Genomic DNA, 26,132 nt, shown 5'->3' with positions numbered 1-26,132 from the left:
TGTGTTCCTGCTTAGCTACCTACCTTCCTTCATACCGACTTACCTGCCTGCCTGCCTACCTACCCAGCTGTCTGCCTAACCTACCTGCCTATCTCATACCTACCCATCAGCCTCCTCTCTCTCTCTCTCTCTCTCTCTCTCTCTCTCTCTCTCTCTCACCTACCCATCTACGTACCTACCGATCCTCCTTTTCTCTCCTTCTCCTCCTCCTCCTCCTCCTCTTCGTCTTCTCTTCTGCCTCCTCCTCCTCCTCCTCCTCCTCCTCGTCTTCTCTTCCTCCTCCTCCTCCTCCTCCTCTAATTTATCAGTACCGTCATGTCGGATCTGGCCTGCAAACCACACTTCAGTCGTAACACCTTTTTCCTAAGCGATTTATTTTGCTTATTCCTCCTAACTACCCTCTTTGTGTCAGTTTAATGCTTGTATTTGTGTCTTTATTCCTTCCAATCCCTCCCTACCTCCCTCCCTTATCGTCCCTACCTCCCTTCTCCCTCCCTTCCTTGGCCGTCTCCTTCTTCTGTCTCCTCAGTCTCCCCCCCCTTCCTCCCTATGTTCCTTCCAGTTCCCTCCCTCCCTCGTTACCTCTCCCTCCCTCTCCTTCACTCCCTTCCTCCCTCCCTCCCTCAGGCACTCCCTTCCCTCAGCATTCCTGTCAGTTGCCTCACCTCCCTCCCTCCCTCACGTCATAGCACCCCCCTTCTCTTTTCTCCCTCCCTCCCTTCCTTCTTTCCTCCCTCCCTTCCTTCCTTCTTCCTGCCTTGTCTCTCTCACTATCACTATATGTCTATCTATCTGTCTATCAGTCAGTCTATCAGTATCTATCTATTTCCCTCCTTCCCTCCCTCCCATTCCTCCTCCATTCGACCTTGCCTGAAGTTCACTCCCACATTCTCTCTCTCTCTCTCTCTCTCTCTCTCTCTCTCAAAAGTACGAAGAGTAAAGGAAGAAGATTGGGAAGGAAGGAAGAAGGAGAGAAGGAAGGTAGGAAGGAAGAGAGAGAGAAAGAAGGGAAGGGAGGGAAAGAAGGAAGGAAGGGAAGGGAGAGAAGGAAGGAAGGTGGGGAGGAAGGAAAGGGAAATGAAAGAAGTGAAGGAAGGAAAGAAGAAAGAAATTATATGACACAGAATAGAATTACAAAGACACTGGTGGTTACAAAAGAAAAGTTACAAATAAAACAAAAGATGGAGAATGTGTGTGTGTGTGTGTGTGTGTGTGTGTGTGTGTGTGTGTGTGTGTGTGTGTGTGTGTGTGTGTGAGAGAGAGAGAGAGGTATTGTTTCAGAAGACATTGTGATGGTGTTGGATAGTTTGGTGGATGACTTGTCGTTGTCTCTGTCTGTCTGTCTATCTATCCATCTGTCTCCTGTCTATCTATCTATCTGTCTGTCTCAGTATCTGTCTGCCTGCCTACCTCCGTCTATCCGTGTCTGTCTGTCTGACTATATGCCTGTCTGTCTGTGTGTGTGTGTGTGTGTGTGTGTGTGTGTGTGTGTGTGTGTGTGTGTGTGTGTGTCTCTCTCTCTCTCTCTCTTTCATCAGCTGCTGAGTTAGTCATAAGGGACTTTCCATGGACTGGTATTTCCTAGAGAGAGAAAGAAAGAGAGAGAGAGAGAGATTGGTGCTTGTGTGTGTGTGTGTGTGTGTGTGTGTGTGTGTGTGTGTGTGTGTGTGTTAAGTTGGTTATATTTGTTGAATTATATTACTATAATTATTTTGTTATATATGTATTAGTTCTACTGAGTTTATCTTCTTGCCATTATTATTATTATTATTATTATTATTATTACAACTACTACTACTGCTGCTGCTGTTACTACTACTACTACTGCTGCTGCTGTAACTACTACTACTACTACTGCTGCTGCTACTATTATTATTGTTCATAGTATTATTACTGTTATAAGGAAGCAATAGTAGAACAATATCAATGTTATCCTTCACGCTGACTTCACTGCATTCACCGTACGTCCTTCACTCTTTCATTCCTTCCTTCACTCCTTCATTCCTCCACTGCTGCATTATTTCCTTCACTCCTTCATTCACTGCTGCATTCCTTCCTTCATTCCTTCCTTCACTCCTTCATTCATTCATTCACGTTTAGTTTCGTTCCTTCATTCGTTTCACTCTCTTCTCTTCCTTCGTCATTCCCACCTTTTTTCCCTCTTATCTTTCCTTCCTGCATTTACTTTCGTGTTCAGTGGAAAGGATGGGAAAGGAAAATAAGGAAGGAAGAAAGGAAAGGAGGAATGTAGGAGGCATGAAATAAATGAAGGAAGGATAGAAAAAGGAAGGAAGAGAATAAGAGAAAGAAGGAGGGAAGGAAGATACGAAAGAGGGGCAGGTGGAGAGAGGGAAGGAAGGAGGGAAGGGTGTTAAGGGAAGGAAGGAAGGAATGGTGTAAAATAGGGAAGGAAAGGCGGAAGGAAGGAAAGCAGGAAAATGTGCAGACAGGGAGGAAGGAGGGATGAAAGGAGGAAGGCATGGAAGAAAGAACAAAGGAAGTAGTGGTGTATTATATTTTGTAGTTACGTTCAAGGTCTTGGTATGTACCGTTAGTAGAGGTAGGTAGGTAGGTAAGTAGATAGGCTGGTATGTTGGTAGGGAAGTAGGTTGGCAAATAGGTAGGTACAGGGGTAGGTAGGTAAGCAAGGAAGTAGGTATGTAGGTAAGTGGATCAGCAGGTAGGGAAGGAGGTAGGTAGGTAAATGGATCGGTAGGTAGGTAAGTAGATAGGTCTGTACGAAGGTAAGGAAGTGGTGTTGGAAGGATTGCCCAGAATAGGACTGTAAGGTGTAATAAAAAAAAAAATCGCTTATTAAAAGGTGTTACGGAGGTTGGATCATGACACACCTGTACGCGTCAACAACTTTTAAATGACAAGGCAGGAGATTCACACAGCTGACTAGATAGGCCTTCAGGTCCTCTCTCTCTCTCTCTCTCTCTCTCTCTCTCTCTCTCTCTCTTTAATATCTCGTCACTACAATTGTATGATACTTGTCACAATTATGAGCAAATATGTACAAGGGTGAGTAGTTAATCTTCTGTCTGCCTGTCTATATACTTTATCTATAGCCAGACGCCTCAGTCCAGTAAGGGGTGGCCACAAACAAATCGCCTCCATGTCGCCCTGTCCCCTGCCATTACGCTGCCCTATCCCCGCTACACCCCCGTCTCTCATATACCTCTCCACTCCATTCCTCCATCTCATCCTAAGTCTCTCCCTCCCTCTTCCCCTCTCCACTCACTTTTACACTCCTCGTTAGTCTCTCCATCCTCTCCGCATGGCCAGACCACCTCAGTGTACCTCTCTAACGCTTTGTCACATCCACACCCAGTCACACTGATTTTAAAGTCACATTTTGGCGGGAGATTGACCTTTCGGTACGATTGACGAAATGTAATGATTGATGGAGGTTTTCTATCTATCTGTCTATCTATTGCCAGTTGCACTTCCTACATGCCCATAGATCGTCAAATTGCTAATATCACAGTTGAATAAGCCTGGGTAGGTGCATGGAGGAGGAGGCATGGAGTTGTATAGATGTTTTTCCTTATGTCATCTTGTCCCATCCACCTGGCGGCCATTTTCAGAACTACCAAAGGTCAGGGTATTTTTAAATGATGCCAAATTAACCTGTGTGGATATTTAGTGTAAGATAATTATTGCAAAAGAGAGTTATTTATTTTTATTTAGGTTTTATTGTAGTGACTTTAATATTTAGTCGTTGTCATGGTGTGTGATTGTGTTGTTTTGGTTATGGTTGGCTTGGCGGCCATGATGATGACGTCACCAGCCAAGCGCGCATCCTCACTCCTTTTTCATCCTTCCCTCCTCACCTTTCCTTCCCTCCTCCCTTCCTTCCTTCCTCCTCAGCTGGCATCTTTCCCATCTTCAAATCCTTCCTCCTTCCCAATTTTCTTCTCTTCCTCTTTCCTCTTCCATATAGTTCTTCCTTCCGTCCCTCCATTCTTTCTTCTCATCTTTCCCTCTTCCTTCTCATCCTTTCGTTCTTAATTCTCTGGCTTCATTTCTTCATATTTTATTTCTTCCACTGTCTTCTCCACCTTTCCCCTTTCTTTCCTCTCCTTTCGCCTTCCTTTTTCTCCTGTATTCTTTTCCTTCTTCACTCCTCCTTCACCCCTTCTACAGCCCTTCCTTCACATTCATTTGGCCTGTCCTTCCTTCCTTCACACTTTCATAGCCGTTTTCTTGGACATTCCTGTAGTGTCAGTTATTGCATTAAATTATTGAAATTCCTTTTTTTCCCCTCTTCCCTCCTCCCTTTCACCTCCTCCCTCCCTCCCTCCCCTTCCTCCTCATCGTCCTCTTTCGTTTCTTCCTTTCCCTCGTTCCTCTTCCTCTCTTCTATCCTCTCCTCCTTTCTTCCCTTTCATCCTACCTCCCTCCCTCGCTTCCTTCTTTCACCCTCTTCCTTCCTTTACGTCCTCACCTCTTGTTCCTCCTCCTCCTCCTCTTCCCCTTGACCTATCGCTTCTCACCTGTAGTGCAGCATCTTCATCTCCCCCCCCTCACACACACACACACACACACACACACACCTACTAAACTCGGTCACTTTCTTCCTAAATAATTAACCCCCTCAAAGGTTAGGGTAGGAATCTTGGTATTTGATCTCTCTCTCTCTCTCTCTCTCTCTCTCACACACACACACACACACACACACACACACACACACACTGGTACATTGAAAATGTAAATATCTTATGTAATTAGTAATTGGACTCTCACTATCAATTTTTCTAGCTATATCTCTTCCCCTGTATCTATCTTTATCTATCTATCTATCTATCTATCTGTATGTATATTAATTTTTCTAGCTAAATCTGTCTGTCTGTCTGTCTGTCCTGTCCTCCTGGCCTAGATTGGAAGTTGTAAAAGGTCATGATATAATTATTGCATTTCTCTCTCTCTCTCTCTCTCTCTCTCTCTCTCTCTCTCTCTCTCTCAGCCGTGTCTTCCTTCCATCATGGCGTTGTTCTTTTGTCTTCCCGCCGCACGTTTCATCTTTTGTTTCAGTCGTTACATTTCAAATTTCAAATCGGTAATCCCAACGCATATTCTATTGTTTGATTTATTTTCAAGGATTATTATTATTATTATTATTATTATTATTTATTTATTTATTTAACTGATAGTTTTCCTTATCAGTTCAGTATTCGTATATGTGAGGAAATTTGTCTGTCTGTCTGTCTCTCTGGAACTCGAGGTAGGTGCCTATAATGCTGACTAAACGGTACATTACAGAGTGAGACTAACGAGGAGAGTGTGTGAATGAGGTGGAGAGGGGAGAGAGGGACGGGGAGGCCAAGGATGAGATGGAAGGATGGAGTGGATAGGTACATGAGAGAGGGGGATGGAAGTTGAGGGGAGGGCAACGAAATGGGACAGGGCGACATGGAGGTGATTTGTTTGTGGCCACTTCTCACGGGATTACGGCTTCTGGTTGTAGATAGATAGATAGATAGACATACAGATGCTGCAGTGGCGCCTCTCATGGCCAGGATTAGAACTAGCCACAAATAATCTAGATAGTGGAAACATGGTAGGCATTTACCGTAGAGTTTCCCCCCTTCGACCATATCATTATTAGCTACAGTGGTATTACGTAAAATAAGTCGCCATGGAAAAGGTGTTAGGGGGCATTCTTAACCGACGAGAAAGCCGCAGATATGCCTGGGAGAAAGGTTAGACAAAGAAAGCAGCCCCGTGCATTAAATACCAACGAGAGAGAGAGAGAGAGAGAGAGAGAATCAGAACACCCCAGTACAGTAAGTAAAACAGACACTGCCATCTGCCCATGCTAGTCACGAAGAAGTGCTGTGGAATTGATGTACGTAGCATTGTCACTGAGCTACGTGAAATAAGCTGTAACAGGACGAAAATCTGGGCCAAGTTAAGGTGAATGTAGTGTAGCACCATATTATAGTGTTCATCTATCGTTAATCTATCTATCGGTACAGCTCAGCATTATTGTAGTGTTAATCTATCAAAGGCTTCATCTATTGTTAATCTATTATGTTAATCTACCGTTACAGATTTGCGTCCTTTTGCAATGTATTTCACGTAGCTTAGAGGCTGGATAAGATAATGCTACGGCTCTACATCCTTTCTATAGCACTTCTTCGTGACTAGCACCACATTCTAGTGTTCACCTCTTGTTATAACAGCATCGAAGATGGAGGAGATGGGAGTTTTGGGTCGTTAGAGTAAAAACAATTTAAAATGAACAGGGTGTAGAAACTATAGAGGTAAAATATTGGCTCCCCACACCAGCAGACTGAGCCTTGCATCACACGGGAATTGATATGGGCAATGTGTGAACGATCCTGTGTCTAAGGTGAATGTTGTCCCCACTTTCTCCTGCCGTGTGTCGCAATACATGGTTCACCCCAAAATGCATCGTTTCTCTCAATGTGTCTTCACTTCCGCGGTGCTGCTGAGTTGGAGAAACGCGTACAGTCAGCATAAAAGCCTGGCACAACCTGACCTACGATGGCTGTGGGAATGAACGAGTTTTGTAGGACACCTGTATCTCTTAACCAAGTGCCTTAGAAAACAGAGCAGCCAGAATGTGAACTATTGTGCTATTCTCAGGCCTGATAATTATCAAGGATAATACTTGCACTTATAATTACAGGATGCTCCATATATCACAGTGTTTCGTTCATGTTTCAGAATGCTACGTGCGGTAAGAGGCTGGATACTTTTTTGCTTGGCTGTACGTGCAACTGACCTATCACGATTTTGTTCCGACGACTTAAAATACCCGAATTACTCTTGTGTTTTCAAATCCTTCCGTCAGATTTTAACGCAACTGTTTAAAAATAATAATCAGACATATATAAAGCAATAAAAAATAAACTGTAGAGGTGTTATATAGGGTTGCAGTTGAAAAATCCTTATAATGTAATCAAAGTCGCCGCCATGTTTCCGGAAGACTTGTGACGTCACGGAGACTGATGACGCAATGGAATTTTGGCGCGCAATTCTCTCGCCACTTCCCTGGAGCGTTTAAGCCAAAATTGCTCGGGTGTGGGAGTTTGTGGTGAGTTGCTTTAGTGTTGTGACAGAATGGGGTTAGGCAAGATGTGCGTATGGTGTGAAATATTGTTTTTAAGGAGGTGGCGGTGGTAGTAGTAGTAGTAATAGTAGTAGCAGCAGCAGCAGCAGCATGGTCCTGAAGGATGAATAACGAATAAAACTCAAAATTCAAGAAATAAGAGAACGAAAATATTCATAAATAACAGATGAATGTGAGCGAGAGCATATCGCATGAAGATGGCTGGGTGTAATGGTGCACAAAAAAGGTGCGTGGTGCTGGAAAGGTGACGGTGGTGAAAGTGAAGAATGAAGAGGCTGCGAAAGGTGGCAAGATGACCTAACACATCTCCCACAGCGATCTATTTTGTTTATCACACATATCAGTTCAGGTATACAGGCTGGCAACTGCTACGTCGATATTAACACGATATATATGTTACGAGAGAATAATGAACGCGAGAAAAATAAATCACTGAGGAACAGATACTAAGAAGCCTGTCACCTAGAATACGTCCTACACCGTTATGATCTATCTATTTATCTATTGCCAGACGCAATAATCCCGTAAGGGGTGGCCAGTTGACTCTGAGTTATTTGTTTTACGGGGAGGGGCACTAACCCTCCACCAACCCACTTGTTGACACGTAGGGAGCACATATGGTTTGGTGATATGGTTACCACCCAGCGTTGTAAATGGTTTCTTGGCTTACAGGAAACCATTTGGCCTGTCACTCGATGTAAAGCCACCTGCAAAGGAAAGAAACGCGATAAGTAGTGACAGGAAAGATGGGAGAAATAGGAAGAGAGGATGATGATGATAATTATGATGGTGGTGGTGGAGGCTATTGCTGCTACGACTACTACTACTACAATTATTATTATTATTATTATTATCCCCCTTAATAATGTTTTGTTTGTTCCCCAGGTGACATAAGGACAACGTTACTTAAAGGATCATCCTTCAACGTGACGTGGCATCTTGCATACCCTCACCAGGTAATTCTCTCTCTCTCTCTGTCCATCCTTTATAATGTTAATGTGGCAGACAGTTAAGGCAGTAAAAGTATATTATTAATATATCAGTGATCCAATAAATTTAGGATACGGTCACTTTTTTGTTCTTTTCGTCAGCAGCTGGGCAGGTCAGTAGTATGGGACACTTATAATACCCATGGGGAAGGCAAGGCTGGGGGTGGTATGTAGCGGTAACAACCATCCACTCATGTAGTACTGATGCCTATTTTTTCCTTAACCTTTATCATTTTATTTTTTTGTCTGCCCTCCTCACTTTCTACTTCTCACTTTCCTTCCTGTCACCTTTTGTATCTCTTCTTTCCACTTTAGGTGGCTCTACACTGAGTGACAAACCTAATGGTTTCCTGTAACCCAGGAAACTATGTACAGTGTTGGGCGGCAACCATGAAAATAACCAGATAACAGGGTGAAGAGAAGCAGTGCAGTGTCCATCCAGGAACCAAACCACCATACTTTTTCCAGCACCTCGGTGTGATGAGGCACTGTCAGCCACAAGGAAGCATTGGTTCTGTGATGGGATGGCTGTGCTGGGATTGTTGCTTGGCTGCGGTTGATGGGTCTGCTAGGCCAGACAGACTGGGGTTGATTAACAAAAACTATCAAGGGTGGGGTCTTTGTGGTGTGTACACATATAATACATTAGTACCGTTGCACTCATACAGTAGTTAGATGTCCACTACAGTGTTTTACCAGCATAAATAGCAGCAGATACTAACCAGCTCCACTAAGGATAAACGTAACCAATAATGTGGGTATATTACAGGGTGGTTTTCGTCTGGAGTTACTGGATCCACAGGAGAGGCCCCTCATGGACCTGACCCCTGTGACGGAATCATCTAAGTTTCTTGCAGATGACACCACGTAAGAGACTGAGTGGCATTTGTGTGTGTGTGAGAGAGAGAGAGAGAGAGAGTTCTTGTATTTACTTGTGTGCATGTGTGTGAGGGAGGGAAAGCTAAAATAACTATTTAACTTAGCACTATTTTCTTACATAGTCACTGCATTCACCATTGCCTTGATGCTAGAGACAGACATCATCACATGGTAGTGCTGATACAATCCAGGTGCTTCACAGTGTGTTATACAGTAAAGTTTCAAACATTTGTTCTAGTAGACAACTCTCATATACAGATAATGACGTGATGTGGATGTTGCAAGTACAAATGTGTGAAAATTTTCTATGTAGGCATTCCTCCTGTCCCTTCCTGTCCCCCAGAATTAGTTGGTGGACTGTAGGAGGAGAACACCTTTTGCCGGATTTCCACGAGGTTCACAGTCACTTGAACCTGGGGCTGCAAGAGCTACTACTATATAATGCACACAGCACAGTCAGTGTGCTTAAAACTATCCTACAAAATAGAATGTGAGGGTTGTACTATGAGATCATAGCAAGAAGCCAAAGAGAAAGAGAGAGAGGAGAGCAAGGGAGAGAGTTTATTGTGTTTTTTTATGGCATTTGTGGAGAGATTTATTTGTATTAATGACTGTTGTTCACCCCACAGAGCGCAGTCGTACCGCATAAACCTCCCCAATGAAATAGAGTGTGAGGGTTGTACCATCAGGCTGCTGCGACAGGCCAAGGAGTGGGGCCCAAAGTACCAGTTCTGGTCCTGTGCTGATGTAGACATTGTCAGAAGTAAGTGGACAGTTTGATTTTGGTTTTTATACCTGTGTTTGGTGTAGCCAGGTGGGGGTTAGGTTTTGTGTGGTGTGTGTGTCTTTATTTGTGTGTGTGTGTGTGTGTGTGTGTTTAATCTGTTCATTTATATCTGCTAATCCAATCCTGTTATCCACCAGGGAACTCGTATCGTGAAACCTGCAGTGACGCGGGTCGTTACATCGTTAACCGGTGCAACTGTAACAAGGGCTTCTATGGCCACCGCTGCCAGTACCAGAATGAGTGTGAGGACGATGAGAAGTGTGGGTTGTTTGGCAAGTGTGTTGATGTGGACGCCACCACCTACCCCAAGAAGCAGTGTTTCTGTCGCATGGGAAGATTTGGCCCCAGATGTTCACAGTGTAAGTATGGTGGAGCTGACGTCTGCTGTGTTTATGTAGCATGTGTTGGTGGTGTTGGGAGGGATGTCTTCCTGTGGCACTGACATGACCAAGCGGCTTAACTGCCGGACTATACAGATGTCCTACACATCCCTCTTCAGCACCTTGAGAGAATGATATGGAATAATGTAATGATATTTCCACTGTACTGCCTCCCTGGTAACCATCAAAGTAGCAGTGAACCATTCTGCTTATTAAAGAAGCAACTAAGCCTGGACCTCACAGTCTATCTATCTATCTATCTATTGCCAGACGCCTCACAGTGTTTTGGGTTATTATGATGGTGATTGATGATGCTAATAGTTGTAATGAATATGGTAATGCTGATAATAATAAAAATAACTACTACATTGTATGTTGTACACTATCTAGTAATTTGCATATAAGAAAAAGCAGCTGAGCCACAAGTAAACAGTGTATTGAGTTATGATGATAATAATGGCAGGAAGATAACAAAGATCAAAATAACTACAGTAGAAGTTCAATTATTCAGCATCTACAGGCCCTGGCAGATGCCAAGTAAGCGGATTTGCTGAATAATAAAAAAACTAACCACTCAGTACCTTGTATGTATTGGTGAACACTCTCACCACTACTGATAACAAATGTATTTGGAGAGACTACTGTTTACTGTATGATACTGTACACTGAATCTGAAAAATACAGAAATTAATGAACATATACAAGTGTAATGACACAGTAAGCTTGCAAGTGTAATGACACAGTAGGCCTACAAGCCACAGATAATACTTCCTGGACTGCCAAGATGGTTCGGAATATCTGCCGAAGAATCAAAGATTTTCATAAATCGGACTATTTCTCAAAACTGCCAAAACATTGGATGTCTATCTATCTATCTATTGCCAGACACCATAATCCCGTAAAGGGTAGCCATTTGACACTGAGTTAGTTGTTTTACAGGAAGGTGCACCAACCCTCCACCAACCCACTTGTTGACACGTAGGGAGCACGTATGGTTTGGTTATATGGTTACCACCCAGCGTTGTAAATGGTTTCTTGGCTTACAGGAAACCATTTGGCTTGTCACTCAATGTAAAGCCACATGTAAAGGAAAGAAAAGCAGTAAGAAGTGACAGGAAAGATGGGAGAAATAGGAAGAGAGGAGGGCATGCACAGAAAAAGAATGATAACAGCTAAGGAAGTAGGCAGCACTATATTGGATGTACTGAATAATTATCTGCCACATACTTGGAGTTTGAGTGTGTGCCTTTCTATGCCACAGCATCGCTGGTAACCAACAAGGGTGCAGTGAACCTGGCTGCATACAAGAAAAAAGAGCTGAGTCCCGATTTCACTGTGTACTGGCGGGTGTTGCGTCGGGAGGGCGAACTGGAGGTGGTGATGGTCAACAACGGCACTTCCTACGCTGCCCTGGGGTGGCGGCCACAGGGACTCACAAAGGACTGCAAGAAATTCCCTTATATTCAAGGTAATAAGTTCTGTGTATCTGTAACCATGTGCCCTAATTCTGTAAGGGGTGGCCACAAACAAGTCTCCTCCATGTCACCAGCTCCACTGCCATCAGGCCACCCTCTCTCTAACTCACACTTCCCATTCATATACCTCTCCCTCACCTCTCCATCTCAGCCTTTGTCTTTCCCTCCCTCTATCTCATCTTAGATCTTCCCCTCCCTCCATCTTGCTCTTGATTTCTCCTGTCTTACTCCCCCTTCATCTCAGTCTTAAGCATTCTTCTACTCCGTGTTTCTTTCTCCCTCCTCTGCACATAGCCAGATCATCAATACACATTAATGCCAAGCTTTCTCCTCACTCAAGGTTCCGTACAATACCTTCAGATATGGTGCCATATGATCTTTGCTGTGTGGCACTTGGATTTTGATTTACTCACTCCTTATTCAAGGTGAGGTTAGTGAAGCCTGGAAGGGCGGTGCAAAACCCAAGCCTGAACCTGAACCCGAACCTGCCGCTGAGGGTGAACCCGAACCCTCTGCTGAAGGAGAGCCAGAACCCGCTGCTGAAGGAGAGCCAGAACCCGCTGCTGAAGGAGAGCCAGAACCTGCTGCTGAAGGAGAGCCAGAACCCGCTGCTGAAGGAGAACCGGAACCAGAGGCTGAGGCTGAGCCAGAACCTGAGGCGGGACAGTCTATCAACTTCCCTGAAAAGGAACCCAAGAGTGAGCCAGAACCAGGAGCCGAACCGGAACCTGGGGCCGAACCAGAACCACACACCCACCCTGAGGGGGAAGCAGAGTCCGAACCAAAGGCAGAACCGGAGCCACAGAGCGAACCACACCCTGAGGGCGAACCAGAACCAGAACCACATCCAGAGGACAAAACAGAGGGAGAGACTGAACCACATCCAGAAGGCGAACCAGAACCACAGAGTGAACCAGAGCCATCTGCAGGGTCCAGCAGCAGTAGTGGCACCAAGCTGAGCCTGGCAGGTAAGCAAGAACGACATAGAGCCAGGCTGTTGCTGGCTGTGAAGTATTATGGCTGTGCTGATAAATGCATTAATAGAACCAGACAACAGCAGACTAAATCATTACATCTGGGGCTTGGTTCTGCTAATAAATGCAGTAGTAATATTGTGCAGTGGTTCCAACATCTACAATAATAATGGATAGTAGTACAGTAGTTGGTTAGTGACTGTTAATTCTACTAACAGATTAGACAGTAAGCATATATAATAAAGATGCATCAGCTAACCTATGCCACAGTACAGTAAGTCATCTCTATGCTGGGTCCTCCCTGTTATTTCATGGTTATGTCCTTCTGCCATAAACTAAGTACAGTATTGTACATGCAGATATTAATATAGTCTTGTGGTCTGGCTGTCTTGTCTAAACTGAGATTAATTTTATTTCCTAAGTTTATTTTTTATTTATTTTTTTTCAAGTACAGAGACAGTAATACAGAATTTACTTGAGAAATTTGTATGTACTTTTATGGGATGGGGTGAGAGAGAGACTTGGCATAAAGAGAAGATTCACTGTACCTGCATTTTTGGTAATATATTCTGGTGACTGGATTGAAAACTAACATAATATTAATCCATCACATCCATCACGGCTTTGGGTGTTAGTGAGGAAAGTAACCTTTGGATTGCTGTATGTTGGATCAACAAAACTGAGTGGTGAAAGCCTGGCTGATAACAATAATAATATTAATAGTGCATTGAAAGTAATGAAAAGATTAACTGAGATAATATTTTACCCCTGTGACTGGTATTATTTCTCAGCTGACTAAAATATGTTCTTAACAAGTACAGTACCAAGATATATGCATAGCAGTCAAGGGTTACATATTACAGTATATACTAATGCATTTCCATGCTGGTACTAACATATATACAGCCATTAATGCAAAACTTCTGTGCATAAAATAAAACTATCCTCCTTATCGCATCTTTAGGTGGAACTAGGTGTTAGGATGCTGCCCCTGCTGGTGATGCTTGTTTGCACAGTGGGTGTTTTTCAGACGGCGGGGTAAATATAATGGAGGAATGTGGTGCAGGTCTGTGGGATGCTTGTAAGCAAGAGTTTCTGCTCATTCTCCACCTTGAACACCAGCTGAAGGGAAGTTTTATCTGTGCATATACACCCAGCAAAGATGTGTTGTCGGTGTGGTCTTTTTACTCTAACTTGGCCTAAAATCGACGTCTCTCTATCCTGAAAGCTGAACTGTAACAATGATTAGGATAAGAATATGATGCTAGTGATAATGTAATGTTGTGGAAAGATGTAGAGCCACAGCATTCTTTTTCAGCCACTGAATTATATGAAGTAAGCTGCAGAAGGACAAAAATTTGAGCCAAGTTAATATGAAAGAACCATAGTTTGAAGCTTTTGTTGACTGAGGATGTAATTCATTCCCGGTTTAGTGCCGTAATCCTTTAAATTACTGCCTTAGCACCACACAGCACATCTTTATTTGGTGTGATGCCCTGACCAACACATCCTTTCAGCCAGCATTCAAGGCCTAACTCTCCTTCAGCACATCTCAGACTTCACATCAGTTTACACAGTGTCATCTCCATTGTCACTTCCAATTTCTGTCTTCCAGTGTCGACATTTCCACTCATGTTATCAGGTTAAATAGTGTGCTGTCCCTAGGATGGTAGGTATTAGTGCCCAGGTGGTGACATGTGAGGGTAACTGCATTGGTATAATGATGATGACGACGATGATGATGATGGAAATATAGCCGTGGTTGATTTGATAATGATGGTGGTGGTGGTGATGATGATGATGATGGTAATATCTTCTTGAACTTCGTGCCACCAGACACAGAGCTGCCTGGTGGTAGTGAGGTGAACTACAGGATTGGGGGGCAGCCTCTTTCTCCTACCACTGCTACCACTATTCCTACCACTATTGCCACTGTTTTAGAAACTACTGTTGTTCCTACCACTGTCCTCGTAGAAACTACCACAACCACCACCACCACTAGTCCTTCCCCACCTACCACAACTACCCTCATTCCTACCAGTATCATAGAAACTGCCACTATTCCTACCACAGTACCTTCAGCTACCACAAGTACTACCACCACCACTTTGCCATCTACCACCACAACTACCACAAGTCCTGTAGAAACCACCACCATCCCTAACACAACTACAACCACTCCAAGTACAACAGGTCAAGCCACTACCACCAGTGTTCCTACCACAACTACCACCAGTATTCCTTTCACAACTACCAACATTCCTACCACAACTACCAACATTACTGATGTTTCTCGCTCACCACGTGTGTTTCTAAATCCTAAATCACATGATAATTTGTCAACCACATCTACCAACATACCTACCACAACTACCAACATTCCCACCACAACTACCAACATTCACAAGGTACCACTTTTATTGCGGTCAAATCTTGTTCTTCCTGACTCATCTACCACAATTACAAACATCCCTAACCCTACTACAACTACCAACATTCCTACCACAACTACCAACATTTCTGACCCACCAAAATTACCAAGGATTAATGTCAACAAAGCTTTTGGTATGGAAATTGGTGATCCAGCTACCAACATTCCCACCACAACTACCAACATTCCTACCACAACAACCAACATTCCTACCACATCTACCAACATTCCTACCACAACTACCAACATTCCTACCACATCTACCAACATTCCTACCACAGCTACCGACATTCCTACCACAACTACCAACATTCCTGCCACAACTACCACCATTCCTACCACAACTACCAACATTCCTACCACAACTACCAACATTCCTACCACATCTACCAACATTCCTACCACATCTACAAACATTCCTGCCACAACTACTAACATTCCTACCACAACTACCAACATTCCTACCACAACTACCAACATTCCTACCACAACTACCAACATTCCTACCACATCTCCCACTACTCCTACCACAGAGTATGGTGTATTGTATAATGCATTGCCCTTCACAGTAGTTTTCACCACAGTATCTACTACTACAACTACCACCTCACCACGCACTCGGAGAACTACCACAATTGCCCCATGGAGGACTCGACGTACAACCACCACTCCCCGCCGAACTACCAGACTCACCCAGCCCACCACAACTACCAGGCCAGCTACCACAACTACCACCACCACTTCTCGGACACGACGGACATATGCTCCTTTGCTGCCAAGAAGGACAACTACCACAACCCCTACCACAACTACTACCTCCACCACAACCCCTACCACAAGTACCACCACCACAACAACCCCTACCACAACTACCACCACCACCACCACAACCTCTACTACAACTACCACAACCCCTACCACAACTACCACCACAACCACAACCCCTACCACAACTACCACCACCACAACCCCTACCACAACTACCACCACCACAGCCCCTACCACAACTACCTCTACCACAACCCCTACCACAACTACCTCCACCACAGCCCCTACCACAACTACCTCTACCACAACCCCTACCACAACTACCACCACCACCACAACCCCTACCACAACTACCACTTCTCGAACACGACGGACGTATGCTCCATTGCTACCAAGAAGGACAACTACCACAACTCCAACCACAAGTACCACGTCCACCACAACCCCTACCACAAGTACTGCAGCCCCTGCCACAACTACAACCATCCCTTCCACAACTACCACCATCCCTACCACCACTCCAACCACCACAACCACCACAACAACTGAAGGAAGGAGGCGGCGAATCAGTGAGTGTTGGAAACGTTATGTGTTTGTGCATAAAGCATTGTTTTGGTTTTTATTGCCCTTTTATTATTGTTTTTGTTGCTGTCTTGTCTTTGTCATTTGGTTTTGTAGCTTGTTGTTGTTGTTGTTTTGGAATGCTTTTGTTTGTTATGAATGGATTTGAAGCGTTGTCGACCTCCATCCCTGTGAGAGGGTTTATCGCATAAGGGTAGTGCAGGTGTGTGGCAGTTGGTTTACTCATGGGTTCCAGTCTGCAGGCAACACATGGAGGGTTTTTTCAGTGATGTAATGCCTGCCAGGACACAGGCTGGCTAGGGACTCATGAATATTCTGGATTACGGTAGTGTAACCCTGGCACTCCAACGCCTCACAAGAAGTGTGGATGATTGGTACTTGTGAGGTGAGACCCAGATGTTGAAGATGTGAGTGATGTGTGAGTGAGTGAGTGGTTAAATTCACTGGCAGTGCTGTTTGACAACGCTGCTTCTTTGGTTTGTCTTTCCATCCCACATTTTCATTGGTGTGCTGGGTATCCTAATTATTATAATAGTTAAGCAATAATTAAAGATAACAGAATGATGTCACAGGTATTACAATAGTAGCTTCAGAGCATGTACAGTACTTGTTTTTGTTGTGACTCCAGAATCCTAATCCTGGTGGACTTGTGGCAGAAGTTGCATGTGACCTACAGTCTACCATCCTCCTTTAGGGGGATAGGGAAGGAGTTGAGGGACAATTGTACACCCAGACGTGAGAGTCACTCAGTTATATCGGTGTCACCCCAGGAAGGTGTCCCTCTCCAGCATCAAGGCATATACTGTCATGTTAAAGACATATACAGTATATACTTTGGGGTGGAGCCAAGACTTCCAGAACTTGAATTATGGTGAATGGCTGTGTAGCTTCATCTGACTGGCCACTGTCATCATGGTTTGTCTTGTGCTTGTGCATTCATTACTGTATTCTATTTATTTATTTTTCTACATGCACCATATAAGATAGTAAGATAGAAGGGTTTGAATGATGAATGTTTATGAAGTATTGAACATTAAGAACTTTACATGTATAAAATGTGTTAACGTTAGATGTCTAGAGAGATGTTGATGCAGAGTGTTAAGGAATTTAAAAGACTGATTATATTTGTAGCAGAACCATAGCGCTATTCAGCACTGGTACTGTATGTAATTGTTTGGTTCACTGAGTTTTTTTGTATTGGTCATCAGTGTTAATGTGTTCGGTATTTTTATCACTGACAATGTAAGTTTTATCACAGTGGTATTGTAATCTCTGTTTTTGTATTTATGATCTGGTTCCTCATACAAAATGTATCTATTAATTTTGTTAAAGTTTTAGTGTAAGGTGTTAGAAAAGGTAGATCCTGTGTGTTATGATACAGTACCACAACACAGGTTAGAATTAACCCATGGAGTGTGTCAGTTACCTGTCCAAGGACACCTTCGAAATAATTTTTAAAAATCTTTGCAGTGATAGATATTCATTTTGGCACATGGTAGTAAAGAGAAAAACATTGTATCAGTTTGTCTGGGTGTAGGAGCCAGCATAAGGTGGTATAAGTAAGAAAGTATGCTCTGTGATGGTATAACCAGACAAGGATAACTTGTTACCGTCCTCCATGGCATTAATAGTGACACTGGATCTGTGTTGGTGTTGGTGGGATGATGTGAAGGTTGCTGCTGTGGGATGCCAGTGCTTTTATTGTCAGGTGTGGCGGGGCAAAGCAAAGTACAATACAGGTGTCAACTGGCATAGTCTGAGGTGTGGCACAGACTCCACCATAAGCACAGGTGGTGTTGTAACTCACACGCCATGGGTTAAGGCCTTACCTACTAGTGGCAGTCTTCATACAACTAAAATCATCTGTTGTTAACTAGAATAATGTAGGAGCAGCTGTAGTACCAAGAGGTAGCTAGTGCTGTACTTTTTTCTGTACACCTGTACACTACTGTATGTTATACTGTATATTACACTCTCCTCACATCTTAACATTTCCACACTTTTATTTATTTTTATTTTACATGTATTTGCCTTTCCACTAATGCCATTCAAGTACTAATTAATTCTTCACCTCACTAACACACATTCTGACAACCTGATTGTTCTCTCACATGTAATAAATTTACTGTATGGCACTAATAACTTTACTGTGCATGGGTATTTTCAGATTATAAATACACTAGTTTTCCTTTGTAGTACAATACTTACAATAATTTAAAGGATTTCCCTTTCTTTTTTTTTTTCAATGGATATGAAGCAGAGATTATCTTTAAATGCATAATACAGTACTCTGATTTTTTATAGATATACACAAGTGGTTGAATTTTAGAGATGCATTGTACAGAATATATAAAATTTACCTATTTTTTCAGCTGACATATTGTTTTATCAATTAATATATAAACGTATGAAGCCTAGTGTAACTCCAAACTTAAGGTGGTTTGTGGTGTGATATTTTTTAACACTTACTGTAGTACAGTAATCTTAAGCAGTTATGTGTTAGAGTATTACATATATCTGAACCAACAGACAATTCACTGAAGTCAGCATGTTAGGTGATGAGTGCAGGTAGTTGTAGTGTTTAGAAAGGTATTTGTAGGTGGGGAAGGTAGCCTGGCATCTGTTCCCTGCTAAGTAGTGTGTGGTGATGACACACTGATACTTTCATGTATGGTATTTATAGAAAGTAAGTCTTAAAGAAGGTATCAGTGACATAAGAAGGTATCAGTGATGTGCAATAGAATATCATTGTATGATATGCAGAGTATATAGCAGGCAAAGGTGGCAGGAACATTGGATGGGAGAAAGAGACAGGTTAGAGGTTGAATTCTTTATTCAAGCTCTAAGCTGTGTCTGTCTCTCACCCAACATTTCCTCTTGTCACAATGGATGGTGTACATGTAGCAGGGAGCGTCAACCTTGTAAGGCCACAAAACAATGGCCATAATGTGTAGCAACTTGTGGTGTGGGTGTAGGAGCACTGCATGTACTGTGTTGTCAGGTTTGCTTTTCTGTAGTGATGCTGCACAAGTACCTTATTGGATGGGGGAGAGACACACAGTTTAGAGCTTGAATTCTTTATTTTCTCAAAGGCTTCGGCCTACACAGGACTCATCTTCAGAGTGTATGCGTGGCCTGAAACAGAGAAAAAAGAGTTCAAGCTGTAAGCTGTGTCTGTCTCCCACCCAACACTTCCACTTGGCACAATGGATGGTGTACCATTATTATTACAGGCACAGCAGGCTCACCTCTTCCATCCTTACCTGCTTGGTGCACAGATATGCTTGGATATTCTCTGGTATTTGTATTATCAGAATTGGGATGGTGGTGACATGACAATACTGCCATTCCATATGCAGAAATAATTAGTTTAGAATGGTATATATGCCTTGGTAATCTTGTATGCTGACCTCTTCATTCTGGTGATGTATTTTTCATGCTGGCTTTATAATCAACTTAGGAAGGGCTTTTCAAGATGGGGAGTTAGATAGAGCATGTATTAGCTCTTCAGTGTAAGATATCTCATTTTAGCTGATTAAAAGCATTTAATGAAGGCTTGATCAATATGAAAAACAAGTCATTGGATTGAAGGGATCAGTGTAAAACTATGGGCATAGTTGCATTGCAGTACAGTAGGATAGAAGCTGACCTATACATTGCAGTACAGTACATGGCTATAATAGGATAGAAGCCTGACCTATACAGTACATTGCAATACAGTACATGGCTATAATGGATAGAAGCGTGACCTATACATTGCAGTACAGTACATGGCTATAATAGGATAGAAGCCTGACCTATACAGTACATTGCAGTACAGTACATGGCTATAATAGGATAGAAGCCTGACCTATACAGTACATTGCAGTACAGTACATGGCTATAATGGATAGAAGAGTGACCTATACATTACAGTACAGTACATGGCTATAATAGGATAGTAGCCTGAGCCATACATAAATGAAGTGGTAAGGAAGAGGTCCAGTGCTCAGGAGCCTGCTATATGCACCAACACAGCCTGCTGTATTGTAGTTTGCACCAGTGCTTGCAAGTCTAATATTATTTGCCTGATCTTGTGTGGTGACCATATCTTTTCTTGTCTTTATTAACTTATCTTTTATTAATTCTCTTTCATATTCCTCCTCCTCCTCTTCCTCTTCAACAGGTGACGTCATTGGTGGTGAGTTCTACATTCTTTTCCATGTTTGACTTTTGCCATATTTTTAAAACTGAGATGGTGGTGGCATTAGCAAGACCAAATTTCTGACACTTATATTCAGCAAGGGAGTAAGATGAATATTTGTCCGTAAATTGTACTGTGGATGCCTGGTGCTGCTCACCTCAGAGGGGATGGCGTGGCATTGGCCGTCATCTCAGTCTGTACATATGAAGCTGAGAGTGTGTCCTATTTTTGTTTCACTGCCTCACAACAAATTGCTTAGTAACAAGGAATGCAAACAAACTTTTTCCAGTGCCCACAACTTTATTGATGAGAGTCAGGTAGTTTGATCTCAGTAATGTGGTACAGTATGAAGGCTGACTCATTCATTCTGTACAACTCTTCCATAAATAACATTAAGAAATGTGGTCTTGCATGTCCAGTACATCCCACCACTGTAAGGTATTCTGAATAGATGAAGGTTTGAGTCATTAATAGTCAGTACTTTATATTGTGCAGTATTGTAATTCATGCACTATAAATTTTGTACTATAATAATTGTGATAAAAAAGTAGCAGTTGTAATTTATGTAAGATGAAGTTGATAATGCTGTGCTGTACTACTTGTAACTGAAGCAAGATTGAAATAGTTGTGTGTAACTGAATGACGATGGTAGTAGTTGTTTTAATGATGGTTATGTCTACAGATCGGCTGACAGGACTCCTGATACCGAGAGGCAAAAGAGAGGCTCCAGGGTAAGTACATTTAATAGACATGCAGAATAAAAAATGATATTGTTTGTGACATTGGCAACAAGCGTATACAGAGATAATGGTTAAACAGAGGGCATAAATAATTCATTATTGAAATAAAATTGGGACCAGAAGCAACTTACAGAGAGAGAGAAAGTGTCAGTCAGCAGAAAGAGTGAGTGTCAGTCAGAGGGAGAGAGAGAGAGTGTGTGTGTGTAAGTCAGAATGAGAGAGAGAGAGTGTGTGTGTGTGTAAGTCAGAATGAGAGAGAGAGAGAGTGTGTGTGTGTGTAAGTCAGAATGAGAGAGAGAGAGAGTGTGTGTGTGTGTAAGTCAGAATGAGAGAGAGAGAGTGTGTGTGTGTGTAAGTCAGAATGAGAGAGAGTGTGTTTCAGTCAGAGAGAGAGAGAGAGTGAAATTCTCATAACTTAATATTTTGTGTCTGGCTTAAAGGTACGCTGTTCCCAATCTGAAGCCTCTGAGGCGAGCCAAGCGCCAGGCAGGGAAGGAGGCCTTGATCAAGGATGATGCCCAAGCTGAACCAGAGGCAGAGGCCAAGCCAGGTTAGTTCACAGGTTATATCTGTTTGATGATGATGATGATGATGATAGAAGTGATGATAATGGTAATAAAAGTCCTGATAATTATACAGTAATGCTAAAAGTGATAATAATAAGTAATGATGATACAAATGATAAAAGTGCTGGTAATGGTGATAATGTTAAAAGTAATGATTATATTAATTGATGATGTTAATAGCAGTGAAAACAGCAATCAAAATATTCCCCTCACACTCCCTCTTCCCCACAGAACCCTTAAGCGGAGACTCACCGTTCGTCCCTAAGCTGGACTTCCACGCCATGGACTGCACCGACGTTGTGATTGGCTCAGCTCGGGGAAATTTTTACCGTATCGATGACTACTACACTCGGGACCGCTCCACACCGCGGCCTGACGAGTACTGGGGCGGCACGTTGTCCCTCACCGCAGCGCTTGGTTGGGAGGAAGACGGAGTGACAACAATTCTCTTCAGGAAAAAGTTGGAAGGTAGGGAGGTTCTGTCCACCTGTTGTTATATGTCAGTCTATTTGTTTGTGTATCTATCGGTCATATATATTGTAAAGGCTCCAACATGTGTACTTGCATTGGCCTTGCTCACCTAATGGCAGCCTGCTATGCTGCTCGATCTCTGGCAGCCTCCCTATCCAGTCCCTTATCCCTGAGGACACACTGTATGACCTCATCTGATTTTTTTTTTTCCCCCCACCTCTCTGTTTCTCCATATATATTTCTGTGTCTATCTGTCCTTATATGTCTGTCTGTCTGTCTACCTGTGTCTGTCTTTATCTGTCCATCTGTATGTCTGTCTATTATTTGATGCCCTGTGTGGTGGTAGAATATTCCTCAGCACAGCAGTAGAATTTGATGCCGTCTGTGGTGGTAGAATGTAGCTCACCACGGCAGTAGAATTGGAGGAAGTTACAGGTACAACAGCATTACTCAGGAAAAATTTGGAGAGTGAGAGGTTACAATTAATTTCTGTGGTGTGGAATGGAATAAAAAATGAGAGGTTGGACAAAGAGCAGGTTGAACAGATAACAAGAATTATTTAAGCCTTGAGTGGAGCAGGGATTTTTGAAGACATGAATGATGACTAGTGGTGTGTTTCCTCCACAGCCGACCACCCCACAGACCACACGATCAGCGACTCGTTAATGCACGTGATCTGGGCGCGAGGTCAGGAGCCGGGTCAGTACGTACACTCCCCTCACTCGGGTCTGGAGCGTGGCACCCCTGGCGTGCCTGATTTCTACAGACCCGACGAGATCAAGTACCACGGCAAGAAGGACCAGCGTGGGGTGGCGGCCATTAACTTCCTGGGTGGGTGTGTTGCAGTGTTGTACTTGGTGTTGGTTTCTGACGTGGTTTGAAACTGTTTAAAAGAATTATTGTGGCTTTAAATGCAGTACACAGGCTCAACTCAAGCTAGACAAGGAACATATTAATTATATTTTGTTACAAGAGACTTTTCTTGTCTTATAAGACCCACCAATGTGTTGTAAAAACACCCTTACAAATACCATTGCTAAAGCCATCTTAGATGAGATTGGACTAGCATGTATTCCGTGTGAATAGTGAATATTAGTACCAGTGTGTTGACATGGGAAGTTGTTTGGCACATAAGAAGACTGCTGAGCCTTGCACAAAGGGCTGTCAGGTTTATGACCAGAGTTATATTAATGATACATTATGTATGTGTATGTATATACAGTACAATATACTGTGTCATTCTCTGCATTCATGTATGCACATAAATATGACAAGTGTTGTTTGACAGAGCAAGAGAAGACCAGTACAGCAGCAGAAGAGATCAACTGGTGTGGCAACCACTGGAAGTACCCCGGCACTTGTACCCCAGGGAAGGACTGCCAGTACTATGCACGCTGGGAGTACCACGAGGACTCTGACATGATATCATTCAAAATTCAGACCAACATCCCAGACCGCTGGACCGGCATTGGATTTACTGATAATACCAGGATGGTGAGTGTCAGTCCGGAGGAGGGGGAGGGTTTACCACATATATTAGCTATTATTTTAATTGTATTATTGTTTTAATTATTATTAAAGCCTTGTCCAACCTCAGGTGGAGAGCTACAATCAAGTGAAAATACCTTTACATACAAGAATAGTTAATGATTTATAAACATTATGTTATTATTATCATCATGTATATTATAACAGTCTGACCCACCCCACTGATATACAAGGAGCTGGGATGGGATGATGGTGTATAGTTGATGATGATGGTAATTAGAAAGATACATATTAGTTGCAGTGATAAGAATGGTTACTGGTAATAATGATTTAATAATGGTGATAATAGCACTACCAGTGTTGCTTTATTATCTCTGCAGCCGCTGACAGACGCGGTGTTGGGTTGGGTGGAAGGGTCGGGGCGGTACTTCCTGTTTGATGCGTGGGCTCGAGGTTACGCCCCACCTGTTGTGGATCCCAATCAAGGCATCAGAAACGTGTCCGGTGCAAACATTGATGGATACGCCACGCTGCAGTTTGTACGCAGGAGGACCTCGGGCGACACTGAATATGTAAGTGGCATTCCTAATAAATATTACACTATGAAGACTTAAATTAATTTCCCATCAAGTAATTGAAAGAGCTTCAGTGGTGTAGGCTTGTTATTTCATAAGTAAAAATTATATCTACATATTAAAATGTGTTTATATTGTTGTTTTGTCACTTAAAATTGCCTGCTGTTTATGAGTTTGTGAAATTTGCTGCCATTTGAGGTGGGCATTGCACAATCATTTTTTGTTTGATAAGGGTATTGTTGGGGGGGGGGGGAAACGGAGATAGATAGGTTTTTGTTTGTACTCTGGGGACGAGAGCTGTTATGACAGGTAAATAAAGCAGGCTGTTGGTTAAGGCTTCCTCTTACCTGGCCTAATGTCTGTGTGTCTACCCCACAGGACCTGAGCTTCACAGATGACAAGTGCCTGTACATGGTGTTCCCAGTGAAGGGCGGTTCTGTTAATTATGTGTCCAAGAAAATACGCAAGCATGACATCCCTCCCATCATATCAACTGAGCGTGTCTGTATACGCTCCTGTGCTAAATATGGTGAGTATTGGCCTGAAAGACTTTGGCAAACAGGAGACGGTTGGTGGGTGTTTAGAAGGATTTTATGTCTATATTTGTGAGACATTCCTTATACATTTATGTTTAACCCTGTCTGACCCCATTGTTGACGGTAGCATTAGTACTGTACTGTAGCAGGTGCCTTGTAGCTCCAGCACCACTCATGTGCCACCAAGTACACTAAGGCAAAAAAGTAGGATTTCCCAGCTGTCACCAGTGCTTACCTAAGGCCTTGGTTTTGATTTAGGCATTTTCCTTCTAGCCCAGCTGCCATCCAAGGCTAAATAGTGTGGCCAACTCCTGGGACCGACTGTATTTGTGTACGAGAGATGTGTAGATGTAGCACTCTTGACTCTGACTGTGTGTACTTAGGGTTGAGTTCCCCACCTGGGAGTGTTGTGCCAGACCAGCTGTGGGCTATTGGTGGACGGTGCATGTTTGTCCATGTTGTTTGAGTTTTGGTTATAATGATTTTTTTGTGTCCACCAGGAGGTGCCGATGGTCGGCCGTTTGTGTACACCACAACGCCACGTCCGCCGCAGCTGCACTACGAGGTGGAGATGATGCTGACTGGTGTGGGCAGCAACTTCCAGGTGCCAGAGCCGGGATCAACATCTTGGCGGCAGCTGACCGACCGTGTCAGGGACTCGGTGGAGGGAGCACTCAAGAATATACCAGGATACCAGGCCACTGAGGTTACTAAGGTGTAAGTATACCACTGGCTTGTGGTTTGGTGTACTGGATGCTAAATTAATGTTAGGTGAGAGTCATCATTTAAGTGAGTGTGACCCATTTAAGTGGACAGACTTTACTAGTTTTTCTGTCAGGTTATTTTCTCATTCTCTGTACCATACCTCTCCCCATCCATTGGTGGGAAAAGAGATGCAGAGGTTGAGAAGATGATAATGATGATATACCCTGTACAGCATTTTTAAAAGCCTTGGCCAGCAGCTGTTCATGTGATTTTATAACCTCAGCAGTTTACAATACAAAATAATGATTGGAGGAGGACCTAGGTTGACCTGAGTCAGTGTTCAAGTCTACAGAAAGAGTTTTTGTGCAGACAAACTGTAGTACAATGAACTGAAAAAGTCCTGTGCAAACATGCAAGTATGAGGCAGAATAATACTATGGATGAACACAGTAGTACGGTAATTAATGGAAAAAGAACTAAATGCCCTGTGATTATTTCACA

At 43.0% G+C, this 26,132-nt stretch overlaps 1 protein-coding gene across 1 annotated transcript in view; it reads left to right on the top strand.

The window, feature by feature from the left end:
- The window catches only part of nahoda (DOMON-like domain-containing protein nahoda), a 73,684-nt gene that overhangs the window by 19,387 nt on the left and 28,165 nt on the right, over positions 1 to 26,132 (top strand). Inside the window, exons 2-17 of the mRNA XM_080273923.1 lie at positions 7,988 to 8,058; positions 8,861 to 8,958; positions 9,600 to 9,733; positions 9,895 to 10,116; positions 11,399 to 11,605; positions 12,038 to 12,580; positions 14,423 to 14,581; positions 20,524 to 20,547; positions 21,233 to 21,281; positions 21,731 to 21,840; positions 22,088 to 22,324; positions 22,955 to 23,158; positions 23,616 to 23,821; positions 24,196 to 24,387; positions 24,769 to 24,919; positions 25,427 to 25,643. Coding sequence (XP_080130049.1) covers positions 7,988 to 8,058; positions 8,861 to 8,958; positions 9,600 to 9,733; positions 9,895 to 10,116; positions 11,399 to 11,605; positions 12,038 to 12,580; positions 14,423 to 14,581; positions 20,524 to 20,547; positions 21,233 to 21,281; positions 21,731 to 21,840; positions 22,088 to 22,324; positions 22,955 to 23,158; positions 23,616 to 23,821; positions 24,196 to 24,387; positions 24,769 to 24,919; positions 25,427 to 25,643 — 2,824 coding nt within the window. The remainder of the gene's footprint in view (positions 1 to 7,987; positions 8,059 to 8,860; positions 8,959 to 9,599; positions 9,734 to 9,894; positions 10,117 to 11,398; positions 11,606 to 12,037; positions 12,581 to 14,422; positions 14,582 to 20,523; positions 20,548 to 21,232; positions 21,282 to 21,730; positions 21,841 to 22,087; positions 22,325 to 22,954; positions 23,159 to 23,615; positions 23,822 to 24,195; positions 24,388 to 24,768; positions 24,920 to 25,426; positions 25,644 to 26,132) is intronic.

This window comes from Coenobita brevimanus, chromosome 56, assembly GCF_032717465.1.
Source record: "Coenobita brevimanus isolate Jiangsu-jjx chromosome 56, ASM3271746v2, whole genome shotgun sequence".
NCBI lineage: Eukaryota > Metazoa > Arthropoda > Malacostraca > Decapoda > Coenobitidae > Coenobita > Coenobita brevimanus.
Note: the sequence above shows the minus strand (reverse complement) of the source record. Positions and strands in the feature narration are given on the sequence as shown.